At 39.8% G+C, this 20,035-nt stretch overlaps 1 protein-coding gene across 8 annotated transcripts in view; it reads left to right on the forward strand.

Moving 5' to 3' along the window:
* The first annotated feature begins 318 nt into the window (after nucleotides 1–318).
* PDE5A (phosphodiesterase 5A) overlaps nucleotides 319–20,035 on the forward strand; it is a 64,937-nt gene continuing 45,220 nt past the window's right edge. For 2 of the 8 annotated variants that reach the window (XM_062627581.1, XM_062627582.1), the window contains exon 1: nucleotides 9,363–9,531. In XM_062627581.1, coding sequence (XP_062483565.1) covers nucleotides 9,428–9,531 — 104 coding nt within the window. In that variant the 5' untranslated portion in view covers nucleotides 9,363–9,427. Of the gene's footprint in view, nucleotides 422–9,362; nucleotides 9,532–10,453; nucleotides 10,597–10,618; nucleotides 10,782–10,835; nucleotides 10,968–20,035 lie in introns of those variants that run through there. The other 6 variants (XM_062627587.1, XM_062627585.1, XM_062627583.1 and 3 more) reach the window with 5 other exon arrangements.

Raw genomic sequence — 20,035 nt, forward strand, 5'->3', positions numbered from 1 at the left:
GCATGGTTATAGAAGGTACAGATAGATGAAAAATCTGCTCCCCAATGGTTTAGAAGACTAAACACAATACTAAAAACAAGTGACTCATTTGATGTAATTTTAGCTATGTCAGGAACCTTTCCTACAGCTTAAGTGAAATCACATAATCCTGCTATTTTGTTAGAGCTATCTGTAGCACAGGACCAGTGACAACTATTGCTGTCTTCATTGATCTAATATTGGGGGACACTGATTAATAGAAAAGCTTTGAAGAGATTTAAATAGTATTTGGGTTCCAACAAAAATTGTTTTACTCTGTCATTTGTGTTGGTTTTACAGCAGCACGTGAAGTACTGGCTATGCTAAATGCTGCAGAAACACACAGCCACAGGCAACCCCTGCCTCGGAAACCTAACAGTGTGAAGCCTGACAGTGATGAAATGTAAGTAGACATTTCAGAAACAAAGCACCAAGTGTGAAAAGTTATGTAGCCATAATAATTTTGACCTGATAGCTCTTGGATCATTCACTATTCTCCTGAGAAATACAGCTTGGCTTCAGAAAGGCAGGGTGGTGCTGACCCCAAGCTATTTGATGGGAGAGTCTAAAGATCCATTTTGCTGATTTGCTCTGATAGTTTCCTTCTTTTATTTACCAGACAGAAACTAGTTACCTAGCATCAAAAGGTTTTGAAGGCTCAAAGTCCTCAGGTCAGCCAAAGCTTTAGAGAAAAAAAGAGGTAAGACAGCATGAGCAGCCACTGTGGGGAACACCTCCTCATCAGATTGCAGTTGATTTGGGATCAGTGATAGTATGCTGTCAATACACTCACTCAGACTCCCTTGGCTGAACAAATGTCAAGGAGAAAATGGAAGGATCCTGAGTATGCCATATCCTTCCAAAAGAAAAAATAACAATCAAATGGGGTCCAGAAATAGACACACACTTGTGTATAGCAGCCTGTTTTCGACCTGACTGTCCTCATACAATTGAAATCCCATACAAGCCCATTTAGCAGTGTGTCACTAGCTTTAGTTTGAAGATAGGAGTTTTCCTTCTCCTATGAGGAAGGCCTGTCTCTGCTAATGAAGATTCGGAAAGACCTTTACCCATGCATTCTGAACAAGACTGTCATCTCCTGGGTCAATCACAAGCGACCGATGATGCAATAGCACAACAAGCATCTAGGTGGGTTCGTAGAGGCGTTCAGTCATAAGCCCGCAGATGGTAGCCTTGCGCCAAGGCTCCTCAGCCAAGCGCACGCACCAGGGGTCTGAACCTGCGGTTCCTCTCTTACTGAGCAGGATTACCATTGCAACAACCCATCATCAGTAGGGTAAAACTGTCACCGCCCTAGCTAGCTAGGCCGTGGCAGTTAAACCTCAGGTGTAAAGGGTGGGGCCAGTTCTGCACAAGCTGCGCTTCACTTAAAAAATCCACTCTGCAGGCTGGAAGGGCTTACTCTCACTTGTCTGTACGGACAGGTGAGGGTCTAAATGGCAGATGACAAGGTGCATGGGAAGCTGCAGATCCAACCTTTCATGCGGGGGAACCAGCGCACGGGCCGCTCGAGTTACCTCAGGAGTTGACAGTCATGGTTGGACACTTCCTGATTGCCTAAGAAGCCTTTTTTTCCAGCCAGATTTGGATATCCCACATGCCCTTGGTCATCGTGCTTGTAGTAAGTGTGGTTAAAGCCCTTCCCAAAACTTCGCTCACAAAGCCAAGCCATCATTAGCTTTAGTTACAGATTAATCTCTTACATATTTCTCTTGCTTGTTCAGAAGAGCAAAGATTTTGTGGTTATACCTTTAGGTTATAAATTTCTCCATTCCCCTTCCTCCTTCCATACATTAAAAAAATATATGAATATTTGGTGGCATTCTGTCATGGGTTCAGCAGTAGCAGTCACTTTTCTTCTTCTCTGTAACTGGTGCAGTGCTGTGTTTACAACTTTAGCCTGAGAACAATGCTGATAAAACACAGATGTTTTAGTTGTTGCTAAGTAATGTTTACTCCAATCAAGGACTTCTCAGTTTCTCATGCTCTGTAAGTGAGGAGGGACACGGGAAGCCAGGAGGAGGCAGAGACAGGACAATTGACCCAAAATAGCCAAAGGAGTATTCCATACCACAGCGTGTCACGCCCAGTATATAAACTGGGGGGAATCACCCAGAAGGCCCAGATTGCTGCTTGGGTTTGGCTGGGTATCAGTGAGCGGGTGGTGAGCAATTGTATTGTGCATCACTTGTGTTTATTGTTTTCTTTTCCGTTTCCCCTTTTAGTTTTATATTCTCTCCCCTTGTATTTCCTTTATCATTATTATTATTGGTGGTACCAGTGCGGTTTTGTGTTATACCTTAGTTACTGGACTTTTCTTACCTCAGCCAGTGGGGTTTACATTCTTTTGATTCTCATCCCCATTCCTCCTGGAGCAGGGGGAGGAAGGGGGGAAGTAAGCAAGTGGCTGCATGGTTCTGAGTTACCAGCTGGGCTTAAATCGTGGCATATACCCACCCAAGCAAGAGATATATCTGTGGTACAGCTTCCAGTACAAAGAAGTTCTGACTTAGCTGTGGTATTTAAAAAAAAAGTATAGTGAAGTTTTTAATTCATAATTATTTTTCCAGAACCCACCATGCATATAGAATACCAGTGATACTTGTTCTCATGAGTAAATCAGATCACAGTTCTACAAAAGTATGTTTCTTCCTCATGAGTCAGAACGAGTTAATTTATTCAGTAAAGTACAGTGCAAACTGAGTCAAAGGAACACTTAATATTTCAAAAATGTCTTCCACAGAGATCAATAGAAAATGTTCAACAGTTTAATTACTTCAGGGTCTGGACAAGACCAAGTCCTCTATTACTCTAAGTAAACAATTTCAGTGAGAGCATAATTTTAGATTCATAAAATGTTTTAAAACTTTGGCACTAGCTAGATTTATTACTTTTATCTATTTGTAGCAGGACTGTACTGTGATACATATTTTCTGGGCACCTTAGACAGTGTATGCTTAGACAGAGGATGCTTCACAGAGTTTCCAGGTCAATGACTAAACAACAGCTTTACATATAATGGTGAAATGAAAAACAATGAAATTAACTACATATATGCTTTAATGAATATTATATCTTGGATTATGAAGATTTCATAGTGATAGTAACAAACAGTACCAGAAAGATTAATCAGCTCTGTGCCACTAAGATATTCCTCATGTGATCTATCAAAGCAGAACTTCGTATGTTCACTACTAAGATTCCAAAATATCAGGAAGTAAAATAATACCTGTTTAACAGGTATTAACCCTACACCTCAGTAAGATAAAATCCAGAAGAACCAAACCAAGAAAAACACGTCTTCAAATCCCAGACAAGTTTCTGAAGACAGAAGATAAGCAAGCACTATTCCATTATTTAATAAGGAAACTGCAGATCATTTTGCCTGGCAGCAATTGCAGGAAAACTGATGGAAAGGCTGGTACAGGAAGAAATCAGAGTACAATTAAAGGATGATAGTACAAGTAATGCCAGTCAGCACAGAAAATGAGTTTTGTCAGAAAAAAAAAGCACAACTTTCTATTTTCCCATGAGATTATGAATTAGTTTGATAAAGGGAACTTCTTTAAGATTTCTGTAAGGTTTTAGCTCACAACCTTACAGCATTTTTTTGTAAGACCCCCAGCAATGTACGACACTATGGTCAATACTAAATGGACCCAAACCATTCTGAATGATCTAAACAAAAATATAAAATTATTGCTGGAAAAAGCTGCAGATTACAAAAATGATAGAGAGATAAATAATGAGAAGGGCAGACCATTAAGAGACCAACTAAGATCACTAAGTGAAGTCTGGACTAGATTTTAACACAGAGAAGACAAAGTTGTTCATTAAAAGAATGAAGACAATTGAAAAGCGGTGACTGAAAAGAAACAAGACCCAAGCAGACACAGGTTCTCAGAGCAAAGGGTAGGCAAAAGTTACTCTTACTGTACAGGATGAGGGATAGCTGGTAGACGTCATTGTTGCTGATAACACCTCTATGTGGTTTCAGAGAGATCAATACTAGGAAAATGTGCTGAAAAAAGCTCAAAACACCTCAAATAACCAAAGGCTTTCCTAAGAGAAACAATACTAATAATTTGTGATGATAGGCAGTCTACAGAAATCCCAATTGTTAGCTTAGTATGCAAGATATTTAACAGAGAATTATGGTCTATGAATACAGAAATGGGATAGCAGATGTCTTTTTCATGTATTGGAAAAAACATAGTAGGGTCCATACAGTCTGCTAAAAAGAAATAAATGCAAAGCAAAACCAGAAGAATCATTCAGCAGCAAAGAAAACTAACTATGTGAGCAGCATACTCAGGGACATGTCTTTCTAAAACCTTGCATCAATGCTGAACTGCTGGGTGAGGCTCCATAGCCTTTTATTAGGAAAACATTATGAGATTGTCATGTATTGTATTTCAAACTGCTGTGGATTTACTTCTTGGTTTTCCCCACAAGAGTATTCTCCCCCTGTTCCATTTCTGGCAGGCTACGTTATACAAATACTCACAGCAGAAATCATTGAGCTGTACATCCTGCTGCTCACTGTGCCAGCACTGGTCAGATCCTCAACAGATTTGCATATGTATCCTGCTCTCTTCTGCAATTACAGAATTTCTCTGCTGCAAAGCCTCAAGTGAAGCAGCATTAAGAAACATGAAAAGAAAAAAAGACCAGCATAGAGCTGCAAGGTGATAGGAACGATACCGTTAGATACTGCACACTAGGGAAATTCTTTCTAACTGTCAATTGAAAACACAGAGACACTGAAGCTGTGAATTGAATCAAATGAAAATCTGGATCCATTGACATGGGTGAAGTTACTGCCCTTACTCCAGTGGAGTCAGGACTCTCCTCCTCACCCATGCTTAAGCAGCCCATACAATCTTAAACAACACGGTTCAAATTGTGAGGATATGCACATGAAAAACATCTGATTCATCTTTGATTTATATAGTTCATTACTGAGTCTCCTCCTTATGACCACAGTTAGGGAAAAAAAAAAATTTATAATTTGACTTCATAAGTATCTGTAAGTAGAAGTATAAAAGTAAGACTTCAAAATCACAGTTACAAGTAATAATAAGAGCAACTGCTAATTGAAAACAACTAACTATCCAGTAGTTGCTACATGTATCATGTAAATAAAAATAAAAGGATTTGTTATGTACTTGAGAAGGGCCTGGAATGAAATCTGGCTTGCATAATTTTCCTACTTACCTATTACCTCTATATAAACTCTGACAACCTCCACATAAACATTAAAAGAAAGAATAGGTTGATCGCAGCTTCAATTTGCAGCTGGGTCAGAAGCTCAGAAGGAACTGTGGAATGCAACTGGAAATGGCCAACATGGGTGGTCAGATTGCCCCATGTGGTACAGCCATGGCGTGATCTCCCCACTCGTATCAGGGATGTGTCTGCATCTAAGCACCAGAAGCTCTAGCCAGCTAAACCAGTAATGATGCTGAGAAGTCCACCCACAATTTCATCTACTAGCATTGTACCTAGTGATTGTCCACACCTGTGTCCTTTAGCGAATTTGCACTAAGCTCAGAGAGGTCAAGTACATGCTGGAGGACAGGCATAAAACTCAAAACAATCTTGAGATATTGGAGAAATGGATTGCAAGACAGGATGAAATGAAAAAGGTTCAACAGCAAGAAAATGCAGTCTGGCAGAAGTAAGCACGTGTATGGCAATGCCTGACTGCATGGAAAGTATTTAGAAAAATGGAACGCAGTACAGCTGGTCACCACAAGCCAACAGTATCAGGCTGTTGCCAAGATGGCATATCTAAGGGTGACCATATTAGCAGGAACATAGCCTCCAACGTACCCCAAATATCCTTTCCACTTCATTATTACTGATATACATTCAGCTGGATTACTTGATCCAGGTTGGTGTGACACCACAGAAATGGTAGAGACAATCTGGGAAAATCTGTCCAAAATGAAAAAGGATGATCAGAGGGTTGGAAAACAATGTTCAAGAAAGAATTGAAAGACATGGCACTGCTTAGCTTAAAGGAGAGAAGGCTAAGAGACTTGATGACCCCACTAAGAGTCTTCAAATCTATCCTGAGACTTCCAATACAAAGTAGAAAAGGTTAAAATCTGAGCATAATGCTCTTCTGACATATTAAATGCTAATATGTTAAATTCTAAATTAAATTTTTCGTGAGATAAAGTTAGACAGTATTTTCCAGACAAATACCTGTGTATTACAAACAACTTTGAGAAGCTGCTGTTTTCCTGAGCTTAAAAATAATTTTTCATGGTACTTTGATTGAGGCAAATGCTCAATCACATTAAAATAAAAATAGAAGGAAGCTACTATTTTACATGGCTTCCTGCAGGACGTATGCAATGTTATCCCAGAGGATAAACTAGGTTATGCAATGTGTGAGCTCCTCAGCATAGCTATGTTTATTTGGGAAGCATTTCCAGTAATTATTTGGACTGAACTGAGAGAATAAACTGATAAGACATTCTTGTGGTTTAGTATTTTAATCACTAAAATTAACAATTAGATTTTAAATGAATTGCATTTGGTTACTATTTCACTCTCATTATGCAACTTAAATACTGGAAGGGAAATAGGAACTTGCTTTCCTAATACTAGGATTATTCCACTGCTTGTGTGTTCGCATATGCATGTTAAAGTGCTGGCTAATAAACGAAGCAGAATGGTTTCCTCTACCTTATTATATTCTATTATTACGGGCTAAACTTGTTTTAGGGACCAAAAAGACCAACTCTTTTCCAGATTTAAAATCTCGTAGAACAAGGGCCAATTCTCAGCTCTTGGCAAAGCTAAATACCAAGTCACCTAGTAACTTAGACAAGTAAGTCAACTAGAGGACTAAAGCCTTCTCTTTCAAAGGGAAACAAATATACAGCTCTTTGAGCATAAAATATCACATGCAAACTTCTCCAACTGCATACTTCCATATTTCTTCTTACTGATTATCATAAGTTAGCAGTATTTCTAATTTATGTGCCTGGCACAGACAAAACCTCTGATCTTTCTTACCTCCTTACATGACAATATTTTTGAAAGATGCAAAAGAAAGACTTCAGCTAAAGTCTTTCTGACAAAAAAGGTTTCCCGTCAACCAGTCCTGTATAGAATGGCCTACTGCAGGAAAAACATTCAGGCTTCCATACTGAGCTCTAAAGCATGCTGCTTTGCTACAGGCAGCTTTTAAAAGTGAACTGGACATAATTGTATGTCATTACTACAAATCCTTTTCAGGTTTATAGCTGCTGCACATCAAGTCTGTCATCAGGGTTCTGGAAACAAACTGGAAAGCTGGGTGTGAGCTAAGACACACAGAGCATTTTCAGAGCACTTTGGAAGCCAACTTACAGAATAATTTTTCCACTTTTACCGTTCATTACTAAGTTATGCTTGGCCTCCATCCCCTCCTGCCACCTTCAAAATGAAAACAGCATGTTCATTATTATTCATGGAAATCCATCAGATACAGAGAAAGTATCCCTTTAGCCCCCCAACAGTTCCATTTTTATTTCTTTTGGGAAAGACTGCTATTCTTTGCTTGGGTATCAATCTTTTGAACTGCTGCTTTGCCACTGAATCCACAGGAAGACAGTAATTTGCCTTGGCTTTACAGATTCTTATCTGTAGGCTAAGTAATCGTGTGGCTGCCAGCCTCAACCGAAGCACACAATGCGGTGGCAGTGCCCAGCTTCCCCTCCTTTCTGTACCCTGGCCGCACCTGGGCAGCTGTCTACAGTAGAGGCAGCTTCACCCAACACCACCCAGCACCTTGTGGCATGAAGTCCACAGATGCTGCATGTTTCTCTGTTAGCTTAGTATTTAATATTACATGTTTACAGTGCTTAGTACAGTATCTGTTCTTGTGGGGCTTATTGGATGTTACTCCAGTATGAATGCTTATTTCTATTAGCGCTACTCCTAATTACATGAAATGAGGTGCTATGTATTCCAGCTGACTTAATTTCATTATTACCTCGTTATTCTCCAAGGAGACACAGAGAAAATCCTATCTTACTTTTTAAATACCAGTAATTAAATTCTATATTCATATTCATCCTTTTGCAAACAAACTTGTTCTGCATCTTTACAGAAAAGGTATTTCCATACATGTTGTTATTCTTATTTTTCCTGTCTCAATCCCCTCTGACAATTCTACTGTTGCTTTTTGAGATGGCATGAGCAGTACTAGGATCAATATTCCCTATGAGACCATTCAGGGAATGACAGTACACCAACAAAATTGCTAAGGTGTACAGGGATGGCTGCTTTATCTGAAGTGCACTGCCTTGGATGTACTGAAAGGGATTTAAGAGCAGCACAAAACATTTCATATGATATTTCTCAACTGTTTACACAGAATAATTTTAAAGACCCTGTTTATCCCTTTCCCAAGAAACATGCTGCTATTTGTTGTTCCTGTCTTACCTTCAAAGATACTGCATGTGATGACATAGGAAATCAAACGTGTATCACTATTTGGGCAAGGTCTTCTGTAAATGCAGATTCCAAATTATTATAAATGTGTGCACATGTATGCCTTAGAATGGAAATATAATACATGAAAGTGATGTTCAGTATTAACCAAAATTTCAATCCTTACTGCCTAATAGTAGAGAAAGTACGAGCTTGTGAGTTGAGCATCCTCAAACCATGCTGTGCCTATTAAATGTCCCAAATAGATCTAAAAGCCTCAGTGTAGGCATGAGGACTGAAAAGCCATGGCTTTATTACTCATAGCCCAGCTGAGGTCTGCCCAAAGTCATGTATTGATACCCAAAAGTGAAATACTCTATAGCGACATCCAATTTACCACTTTTTTGAAGGAGGCTGAAAATTACTGTGAAATGCGGACGGGAGAGAAAAACCTCCTTTTGCCAGACTGCGGGAGAACAATTTACTTCTTCATCGCTTTTTTTCCCCAGCCCCGTGGGGACCACCTGGGCCAACCGCTCCCGGTCGGCTTCGGCGCACGAGAGCAGCGGGCCGCGGTCCCACCGCCTTCTTCAGCCTCCCTCCCATCTCCTTTCGCCCGCCACCGTGCTGGGCACCGCCGGGGCAGGCTGGGCGGGGCCGGGGCGCGGCAGACCCCCAGGGCTCTGCGGGGCCGCGGCGGAGGTGGAGCTCTAGCCGGAGCCGGCTGTCCGCTGCGGGACAGGCGGACAGGCCGGAGATACGCTGAGGTGGTGCTGCCGGCGCGGCGCTGGGGCGGAACACCGGGTTTCCTGCCGGCCGCGCACCTGGGAGCGGAGTTGGGGCGCCGGCCGTCTCGGGCCGACGGCATCGGCAGCAGGAGTAAGACTGAGACTGGGGAACATCGACTACAGCAGCCGCAGGAGCGGCAGGAGGCAACGGAACGGCGGCGCGGAGCATGGAGAGCATCTGCTCCCCCCTGCCGGAGCAGGAAGCGGTGGAAGCGTGGCTGGACGATCACGGCGACTTCACCCGCTCTTACTTTGTTAGGAAAGCTACGAGGTAAGACCGGAACGGCAGTGGATAAAGGCAGATCCTTTCTTCCCAGCAAAAGGTCGCTCTTCCATTAACCTTAGCTGTCTACAAAGAAAATAAAGGAGAAAAAAGCGATTTCCCCCTCCCCCCCCTCCCCAAAAGAGCGAAAACTGAAACCGAGCAGGAGCTCCAGCCGCCGCCGGGCACATACCGCTGGTTCCCGGGCTGGGCCGCCGTGGTGCTGCTCGCAGCACCAGCCCCAGCCCGACCTTCGGGAGTCCGCAAAGTCCCCTGCCCGGGGTTCGAGTGATTTATTTTGCTGTCTCCGTGGTTTAAAACAGGCATAGCCAACTTCTTGCGAGTAGCAAGCAATACCTATTTCCCTTCCCCGCCAACTAAACAGAAGTATGTTGAAGCCTAGATAACATCTCTCTTCAGGACGGCGCATTGTGTCACTCCTCAGTAATCTCTGAACAAAGCGCTGCTCTTTCAAGAGCTCAGTCGCCCCGCGGGCTTGTCACCTTTCTTGACAGCTCGACGGACGTCGGGAGGAGGAGGCGGTGCGTTATCGCCACGGGAGCTGACGAGCCGTGCGCGGCCGCTGGTGCCGTACGGGGAGCACTGGAGAGCCGAGCTCTGCCCGAGGAGCAGTGTGAGCGCAGCCGCTGAGGGGAGCGGGCTCCTGCAGCCGGGGACATCGTGCTGCACACCGTCCCTGCACTCTGCTCCCCTCTCCTTCCTGCAGCCTTGGAGAATCAGCAAGCAGGGAATCGCTGGCCCTGGGCAGAAGGGCAGTCTCCCCGGCAGAGGCAGAGTCCCCAGCAGGGGGCAGCCTCCCACTAGGGCAGAGGCTCCCCGTAGGGCAGGAGGGCAGTCTTCCATTAGAGGCAGAGGCTCCCCGGCAGGGGGTAGCGCGGAGCAGGCGGAGCTGCTGGTCGCCGCTGGGCGGGAGGGTTTAAGGAAGGGGGGAGAGGCTGCGCCGCGCCTGTCCTCGGTGCTGGTTCTCGCAAAGAACCTAATGGAAAGACCTGGAGAGCTCTTCTGGGCTTTTCTCTCATGGCTTGACATGTTGCCTTTTGGAGATAAGGCGAGGTATTTGCTAACCGTTCTCACACTTCAGCAGTGGGACTTAAAGTTGAAATCGAGTAAATTCCGCTATTTTTAGAAGTGGAGTCAGGTTTCCATTTTGAATATTTTCCGATAAACAAAGCAGTGGGGATGCAGAGCACCGGCTGTCTGCAGCTCCCACGGTACATCTTAGCTGAGAGCTCGGGTTAGTAAGTCCTCTGGCTGGTTCCTCGTGCACGCTTCCCTCCTCTCCGCTTTGCTCTTCTGCTTCTGAGCCGCTGGCACCATCTGCTCACCGATGCTGGTTTCCTGCTGTCCCAGATCACTTAGCAGGGCTTGCTGGATGCATTCATAGCGGGGTTTTGCTGCTGCTCCTCTCTGCATGGGATGGGGTGGTAAGAAGAGAAATCACCATTAATAATTGACTCGAGGCAAGCTTGAAAGCTTCAGGGATCACTTGCTTTCTTGTGACCATCTGTCATGCAGTCTCCTCTCTTTCTTAGGTTCATTTAACAGAAAAGTAATAAAGATGCCATTAAAAATGTCTTTTAATGTTGGTGGTTTTTAAAGGCTGTGCATAGGTGTTGGATGCATAGGTGTAAGTAGTTAACCTTGATCTCCAGAACAGTAGGGCATGGTGTGTATTTGAAGGGTAACTTGTTTCCCCAGGAAACAGTGTTAGCAGCTTTGAGAAGTCCCATTTTATTAGTTCAGCCTGTAACACTTCCTTTGTGAACAAATAGGAGTGCTAATTAATAGTACGCACTTTGTCAGATTTGTTTCCCCACGGACAGGTTTGGTTGGTCTTTTTTTTTTTTTTCTTGTTTTTCTTTTCCTTTTTTTTTTTTTTTTTTTTTTTTTAATACTGAGACACAGTATGATGTTTGTGTGGGTCTGAAACAGGCAGTGGTCACAAATACAGTTTGGGCATGCCTCCATGATAGCGATGCTCTCAATTCTGCAGGAAAACTGTTGACTTTGAATTCTTTCTTGGCCACAGTTCTAGGATGTGTTTGAAGTGATGAAACATTGCGTGTGTCTCAAAAGTCTCTGCTGTCTTGCATGGAATGGTTTAGAGTCGTTTTTGGATATTTTTTGTCCTTACGATATAAATAGAAAACTATTAACTGGATTTTACCCACTGAATGCTGTAAAGCTGAGCAGTTTGAAGGAATTGATGTACTTTACAAAAGGTTTAATGTTCTATACTGGAGTGTTATTTAGAACATGGAAACATTTAATGTTAAATGTTAACATTTCATGTTAAATGCCCAAACATTTAATGCTGTGCTTTGTTTTAGTGGAATCTTTCTACAACGGCAATACATTGAACAAAGACTATGCTGTTAGTGTTTTGTCACTTGGCATTACATTTACTCTGTCAAGTAAAGCAGAGTTTTTTGAACTAGTTTCATCTGTTTTCGAGTCTTAATTTACTGCTTCTCAGTTTTTATTTTGCTTCATGCCAAAGTCCTCATGGCTGCTAAAAGCAATAGACTAAAAGGAGAGTTAATTTGGTACCTTTCAGAGCATAGCCGCATATTCTACTTCATACTGCAAGGCACAATTGCAAATGGATAGTTTCCGTCTCTGTTTCTTAAATATTTATACGCAGGAATAGGAAAAGATGACCAGCACAAGCATTTACTACAAAGTAATACAAGCCCTTTCCACTGACAGTAATGAACTTTGAATCAGAGCCTAATTTAGCAAGTATATGACAGGTATTAATTTTTTTTCTCTGCAACTAATTAATTCCCATAGTGTTTTAGACAGTAGCTCGTTTCCACAAAAAATGTTTTAATTAGGTGTCTAAATAACACTTATAAAACAAATGCTTTGGGTGCTCTTATGCTGCAGATTTGTTTTGCTGGTTTTGTGTTGGTTTTGTTGGTTTTTTTTTTATTTTTTTTAAGTATAGGGGTCAGATCACGTCATGCAGTCTTTGAATAGTTCCATTTCTTCTAAGTGGAACCTCTTGTTCCATTTTGCATAGGTCAGTGATATCAGTATCAGCTTTCATGGTTTAGATAAAAATTGTATTTTCTGTCAAGGTGGCACTTGAAAAGAAAACATTTATTTTCTTTCACAATTAGCTTGTGATAGCTAGTGTTCTTAACTTGACAGCGATTAGAAAAATCCATATTCTGGATTCTTTAGGAGAAGGGTTGCAGGTAATTTGTTTCTGCTTTCCTCCTCTCCCCTAAAATGTGTTGTAGAAGAAAAGTATATGCTTGTATTTTGATCCTGCAATGCCTTGAGTTTGATAGCATTTACAGGCGGGCCACATCAGTGCCTTCCTCAAGTCTTTGGTGTCTTAAGTGCACTGACATATTCTGCAGTATACCTGCAGTGACTGACTTCCACCTGTACAACACAAGGTTACAATCCTACAAGCATAGAATCCAGGAGAATAGCTTTACATTGCTCCCTCCTTTAAGTAAAATAAATTGTGATCCCTTGAGTAGGAAGCAATAGAATCAGTTATTACTTTATTTTGTAGCAGGGGTACAAGTGAAATACAGTGATAATATATCTATAGCTGTAATTCATTTGGTATTATTACAGTATGATCGAAGTGCAGAAAAGCAAAGAGGAAGTACCTCATCAGCACATGCTGGTGACCAGCTGGATTTCGTTGACTAAGTGTGCTAGTTGACAAACTTGCCTGGAGAGTTTGGTACTGCATGCTTAGGGGTTCCAGCATTTCTAAATACCTAGCTCCTACTAAATTTTAGCTATTTATTTTATTCCTTCTTTTTTCTTTTTCCTCAGCTCCTCTTGCTACTTTTTTCCCCTTCCAAAGTCCTAGAATTGGCTATCATGTTCTGGCTTCCTGGAAAGGAGAAACATTTTGAAGTAAAATGGTTCTTCCTTTAGATTGTGTTTTATGTTTACCCAACTGTTATATGGCTCTTTGTAGCTGCTGCTACAAATCTAATTGTTCTCACTAGACACTATAAAGGCATGATTTTTTTTTTGCGACAAAGTTCTACTGCATTTATGTCTAAATCAACATTCTTTTGGTTTTCATGAAGTTTTACCTTTTTATGTTTCTTTCAGAAAAACAGTCCATGCATTGTCATGTTCAAACATAATACTTGTTTTCAACCCTTATGGAATACTTCTGAATTTCTAACATCTTGTTTGTCCCTACTCTTAAAAATTCTCTGTTGGTGCTCTTTGAGATCAGAAGCAGCAGACTGCCAAAATAGCCAAAGTAAAAGTTCTCCCCTCAATTAGTGGCAACTGCAGTTGCAGTTTTTGTTTGGTTTCCTAAATGTATGAATGCCATGATAGATACAAATTGTTAATCTAGGTCTTGTATGCCTTTCACTGGAAGTAAGATTATTTCATTATAAATACATCTTGGCATATTAGCAAGGTTAGGAAATGTTTATAAATGAATGAAGGTGGGTTTGTATTTGGAAAAAGAAATGTCCTTAACAGCATGGTACTTCATTGTGCTTAATTTAGGATTCCAGAAGTGGCATTTACTGGAAAACTGTACTTTGCTGGAATTCAGAGATTGCACAACTTGAATATATCAATTCCATTTATTACTTTAGAAAAACTCAAGTGCAGTTGTTTGGGTTTATTTTCTTAATGATGGCAGGTGGACAACCAGTTCGTAATGTGCTCTCTGGAGTACTAAATTACTTAGGATATTTGCCTTCTAATCTCCGTGTCTAGAGGGCTTTTAAAAAAAGGTCTTTCATTTTGAGCCAGCTATTTGAAGTTCAACCTCATAAATATTATATATCATATGCATTATGTTATTGTTTTGTTTGGTAATATACGTGCACTTAAGTTTTTTTCTAATTGAAAGAAAATTAATTTTTGGAGTAAGTGCATGAAAAGTCGGATTTTCAAAGACAGAGCTGTTGAAGATTTTCTGCATTGAAATGTGCTTTGGCCTGTGTTTTTTCTTCAAGAGATATTGCTGACATACAAATAACAATCCTAAAAATAGACAGGTATGAGCCATATTTGTCCCTTGCATGACCTTAGTAAGTAGGCAGTGGGTTTTAAACCTCTGTGATTGAAGGACCACTAACAGTTTTCTAGTAGAGGCACAGAATCCTATGCAGATTGTTCAAACATGCTGAAAGGGGTCTTGCTTTTCTAAGTTATCCTGAGCAAATCATGTACAAGAAGACTGCAGACCATTGATTTTTTCAACCATGGCTTGAAAACCACAGGAGGTAGTGGTGTTAATGCAGGGATCAGAATATTTCTCCCACTTACTTGGTTTTTATTAGATGCTTACAGAGCTTTTCCAAGAATGAAGTACAGAAAAAAATTGGTTTCTATGAAATCTTGGAAAGTTTTCTTGTTGGTTTAGCCATCTCCATAATTGTACCACTTACAAATAAGGTGTTTATGTCTCTATGCCTTTCTTGATAACTGCAAAGTATTAAGATCCTTCCAGAATATTTTGAACTCCAGATCCAAAAAGCACCCAAGAAGGTAAGGAATGTTACTCACATTCATGAAGTTGTAAATGTGATTATGTGTTTTTGGCATTTATTCTTGGAAATAAAGCTAGTATTGTGCTGGATTATTTTGGAAACACTCTCTAAACCAATTACTATAGACTGAAGAAACTGTCATTTGAGAAATGATAAAAAAATCACTTACTAGCTTACTAGCAATTTACATCTTTAATTCCCCAAAACCTGAACTCCTACACAGAATTTTTGGTGTGAGGATAACACTAGTCAGCAGGTAGTACTGAGCAGTTACAAGGAGAATGTGCTTTCACTATGTAATATTTGCCCTAGGTAATAAACAAATGTGCATACACAATACATGAATTAAAGTACAACTGGTAAACCTTAGAGAACAGGTACAAAATAAGATGGGGTGAATTACTTTAACACCTAATCTGCCCTTTTGCCTTCTGTAATTTCAGGGTAACTTTGTTTTCATATTATAGTACTTTTGATAATGCCAACCGTGTTTGAAATCTCATTTCCATTTTTTTTGCTCTTACTAGGAACACTTTAGAGGACAGGGTCAAATTTCTGGCAACTGGGAAGATAACTGGAGCTGAGGCATACATTGTGTCTGTGGGTGATGAGAAATTTTGATACCTATCTTATATTTCTAAATTGTAGAAGCTCATGAAAGTTTTGTGTTGGGTATCTGCTCATGAACCACCATGTGAGGAGGAAATTCTTGTCTTTGTACAGGATTAGGACCAAGACCACATATATAGAATGAAAATTATGATGAGTCTAACTTTGAGGCTGAAGTGAGACTTTCATAATGTGTGGACATGGTGCTAGCTCTCTACACAAGGACAAAATGCATGATACATCACCTGTGATGTCTTCAGATCAACTAGAATGTATCGTAGCCTGTGTTAATGCCTATTTGACTGGTAGATTAAAGCTCAGTTATGTAGGAATATGAGACTCAAGAATTACAAACAAAGCAATTTTAGACAATACTACATTCTTGATTTGAGATAATATGCTACCACTTATTTTCATTTTCACCATTAAAGAGGAAGCATTTTGCTTTTGTCATGAATAAATATAATTAATGAAATGACATAATACAGGTCTCTCCCTTACTGGCAAAGAAGTATACATACAATTACATGGAATGCTTTATTTGTACATTTATATAATTTACTTGAACACACAAAAAAAAGAAGAAAAAATACAAAGTGGCCCTTGTGAATAACTCAATGGCTGTAATTTTGTATTAGCTCTGGCACAGAAATATAGCCACAAAATATATTCGTTTAGTAAAAGATATATATTTTCCCATTTATTTGTGCATTATGTTGAATTCAGCCCAGCACTGAGAGCCATCCTAAAGCCTCTGCACCACTTAAGTCCTACTTAACCCCTATTTTAGGAATTTAAATGGAACTGAAGTGGTGCCTGACTTAAGTGAGGTCTCAAGGCAGGTGTGAATTTAACTTTTAATCCATCTTTCACCAAAACCATCAGCATTGTCCTATTCCTTTCCACAACAAAATCATTAGGTACATAGTTATTTTTAATTCTTTTGAGCTTGGAACAAGAAGCTCAAAAATAGGAGGAGAAATAAAGGTCATGTTTTAGAATTTGACCCCAAGAATTTATTCTGTCTGTCTTTAGAGTGTGAGTAGAAAGTCCCTTATATGGAGGAAAGCTTTCTTGTGAAAAACTAAACTTGCAGTTTGGTTGTTAAAGAAAACTTGAAAATAACCAAGAATAAATAGCCTGTTAGTAGTAGTCCTCCATTTCAAATACTTTTGCTTCAAATAATAAAGGAACCTCTGCCTCCTCTTTTAAAAAATAATATGAGCATTCAGACAAGATTTACATTGTTTCATAGTCCTAAAAAGTTGTATTTCACTCTTTCATGAGCATGGTTTGAATCAAGAATTAAAGTTCTTAATTTAGATCTGCATTCAAACAGAAGTCAGGCCACTTAAAATGTTTAAAGTTAAATGTATGCTTATATATTTGGCTGCATTGTGCAAAAAATTGACACAGACTTTAACTTACGCTTTGTCTTTAAAAACTGTTTGCCTACCAGTGTTAGCAATAGCATCTCTAGTAACTACAGTTGGAAAGGTTTCAAGGAAAACCAGCTGTTGACTTTGTCAGTCTACTTCTTTAGTTAACTTGAAAACACTTCTTTTACAGTCAGTTTACTATTCCCATCTATTGAGGCCTTACACAGTTTATTTAAATGTTTCCATGGCCATAGGGGAGACAAAAACACTTAAAACATGATAGTGGAATAGGATGTACTGGCAAGAAAATGGGAAGGCAAGCATAATATTCAAGTGCCACTGACTTTCAAACTCATTTGTTTAAACTGAATAGTTTTCGAGCTGTTGTTAATGCTTCAAATAATTTCTATGTCAAGATGCGTGAAAGAAATTTGAAGACATCTAGTGGTTATTTTAAGGAAAGCAACTAAGAAAATATGAAGCTGAGTTTAAAATATTGCTGATTTCAGCATTGGCAGGATTAGGCCACAGGAATTCAGATACTTGAAAGTGAGTGTTTTCTAGTAGGCACGTTTGTATTGAATCCGTCTTCTGAAGTGTGTCTTCGGTATAAAATATTGCTGATTTCAGCATTGGCAGGATTAGGCCACAGGAATTCAGATACTTGAAAGTGAGTGTTTTCTAGTAGGCACGTTTGTATTGAATCCGTCTTCTGAAGTGTGTCTTCGGTAGCTGCTGGTTTGCATGACAAATTAGCAAACAGGCCACACAACTGCTGAAAGGTTGCACATTGTATATATAAAAGACTTACGAGCAACAGAGAAAATGGGGAATTATTTGTTATTTCACTGAAAGCTACTCATTACTCACTGCTTTTATGGTACAGTAATTATTGTGCATTCTTTGTGCAAGATAAGTAAGATGCAGTATGCTGTCATTGCTGCATCTCATGGTTTCTTTTTTACTGTTTCTGCACACTTTCTCCAAAGACACCACATACCTGCTACGGGTTCACATTGCTATGGTCTTACATATGTAGTGTGGTTACATGTGAGAGCAATATAATTGTAATCTGGCTGTTACTTTTTAAGCATCTGTACTGGTTGGTTTCGTTTGGATTTTTTTGCAAAAGTATGCTGTGTGTTTTCAAGATAATCACAATGAAGAAAAGGTGGGTACAATAAATTATTTAATATTCCCAGTGTATGAGTAGAATAATAATTAGTGTCAGGTCAGCGTGGTTTGGTACATACAGCAGAAGAAATAAAGCAAGATTCTCATCAAGTCACAGACCTGAAGACTTCAGGTCTACTTGTGGTGTTCTGTGTGACTTGGCTCAAACCATGTTCCTTCTTTGTGCCTGTGTTTTTTCACCTAGTGATCTTCTATTTTTGTTGCCTATTCATACTGAAAACTTCCTGCTTTAGGGACAGGTCTACTTTCTGTACAGTGTTTAATCTGTCAGGGCCAAAGAGCCTTAATTCCTCTGAAGTTGCTGAGTACTCATGGAGTGCAGATGTGCATGTATATACAAGTGCGTATGTATACAAGAAGTATTATAGAGGGGAGGATCCCACAATTTTTTTTTCTTTAAATGTTTTACCTGACATTGTATTTTCATCCCATTCTCTCCCTATCTCTTCAAAATTCCTTTCCAATTTTGGGATGTGCTGATGAGGTCACCAACCAAATTCAGCAGTCACTATTGTCATGCTCCTTTGAAATTTTATAGGGTGTTTTATACAGGAAAGACTAGATTTAGCTGATGGTAATGACTAAATAATGGTTACTTCATATGCAGTTCTTTCTGTTTATGAACTCTGGGATAAATTACAGTTTTCTCTAGTGGAGGCTCACACTGCAGTAAAGGTTCATAGTGCAGTACAGGATGCATGCTGCTCATCAGGAATGGATGCTGATGTCTCAACATGCAACACCTCAACATGCAGCAATTGCTGTGCTGGGATGGAGACATTGCATTGGTTTTAACTATCTGTGTAGGTCACTGTGGATCAGTATCTGCTCTTGTTTAATACACTCCTGAAATTTCTAAACTTAATTCTACAATAAGCATCTTGTTCTTACAATCAGCTCTTGATGATCTCAGTGCCTGAGGACTATTTATATGAATAGAATAGTCCCACATGTTTGTTTCTTCCTGCAGTCTTTTAAAAATAATGTCTTAATTAATCATACATAGTGCTTGTTACTCATATCCAGTAACCTCACTTGTGGTTCAGTATGTGTCTGGTATGTTATCTGTCAAGTTAATTCTGTACTGAGAAAGTAGTTGTCTTAGTAACAATACTCTTCTTGTCATGCATTGTTAAATAGGATTATCAACAAGCAAATGTATGTCAAGTCCTTGTCTGATGGATTTTAAATAGTCTGAATACATCAGTTAATGTGAAATGCTAGTTTTTCTACCTGCATGTGTGTAAAGCGAGCTAAATAGTTTCCTTGTTAGAAGAGGCATTCAGTAAAGGTCAGTGAACACTGTTCTTATTCCTGCTGAAGTTGAATGGCTTTCCTGTTGCCCAAATAAAAATGCCTAAATGCTTGGACGTTGAAAACCATGCTTTAAACAGTATAGTTAAGGATTTTTTGTTGTTAACCTACAGAGCTTTTTGAGAATTGCCCTCTATGTTGGCAAGTTATTGGGCTATCATCTAAAAGACGTTAAAGGGGACAGGAATATGTTACTCAGAATTATGCAGCTTCACATATAGTTCTGTTCAATGTCAAAGTGCTTCATAAATAGTGCAGATACCTAACAAGTAGTCAGTTCTTATGAAAGAAACGTAATTACTTTCATGTAAATGATTTTACAGTTACGTTCCACATCCTTCAATACCCTCAATAAAATAGAGAAATGAATGTTTATTTTCCATAGTAAATTCAGCGTAAAAGAGAGCTAGGTTAAATGATAGCATTGTATATTCTCCTTTCCTCATGTGTAAATAAACAGTCATTCAGATTGCTCTACAAGTAGCTGTCACTCCA

The sequence above is a fragment of the Pezoporus occidentalis genome, unplaced genomic scaffold (assembly GCF_034315485.1).
Source record: "Pezoporus occidentalis ecotype Australia unplaced genomic scaffold, CSIRO_AGI_Poc_V1 ctg302, whole genome shotgun sequence".
Taxonomy (NCBI): domain Eukaryota; kingdom Metazoa; phylum Chordata; class Aves; order Psittaciformes; family Psittacidae; genus Pezoporus; species Pezoporus occidentalis.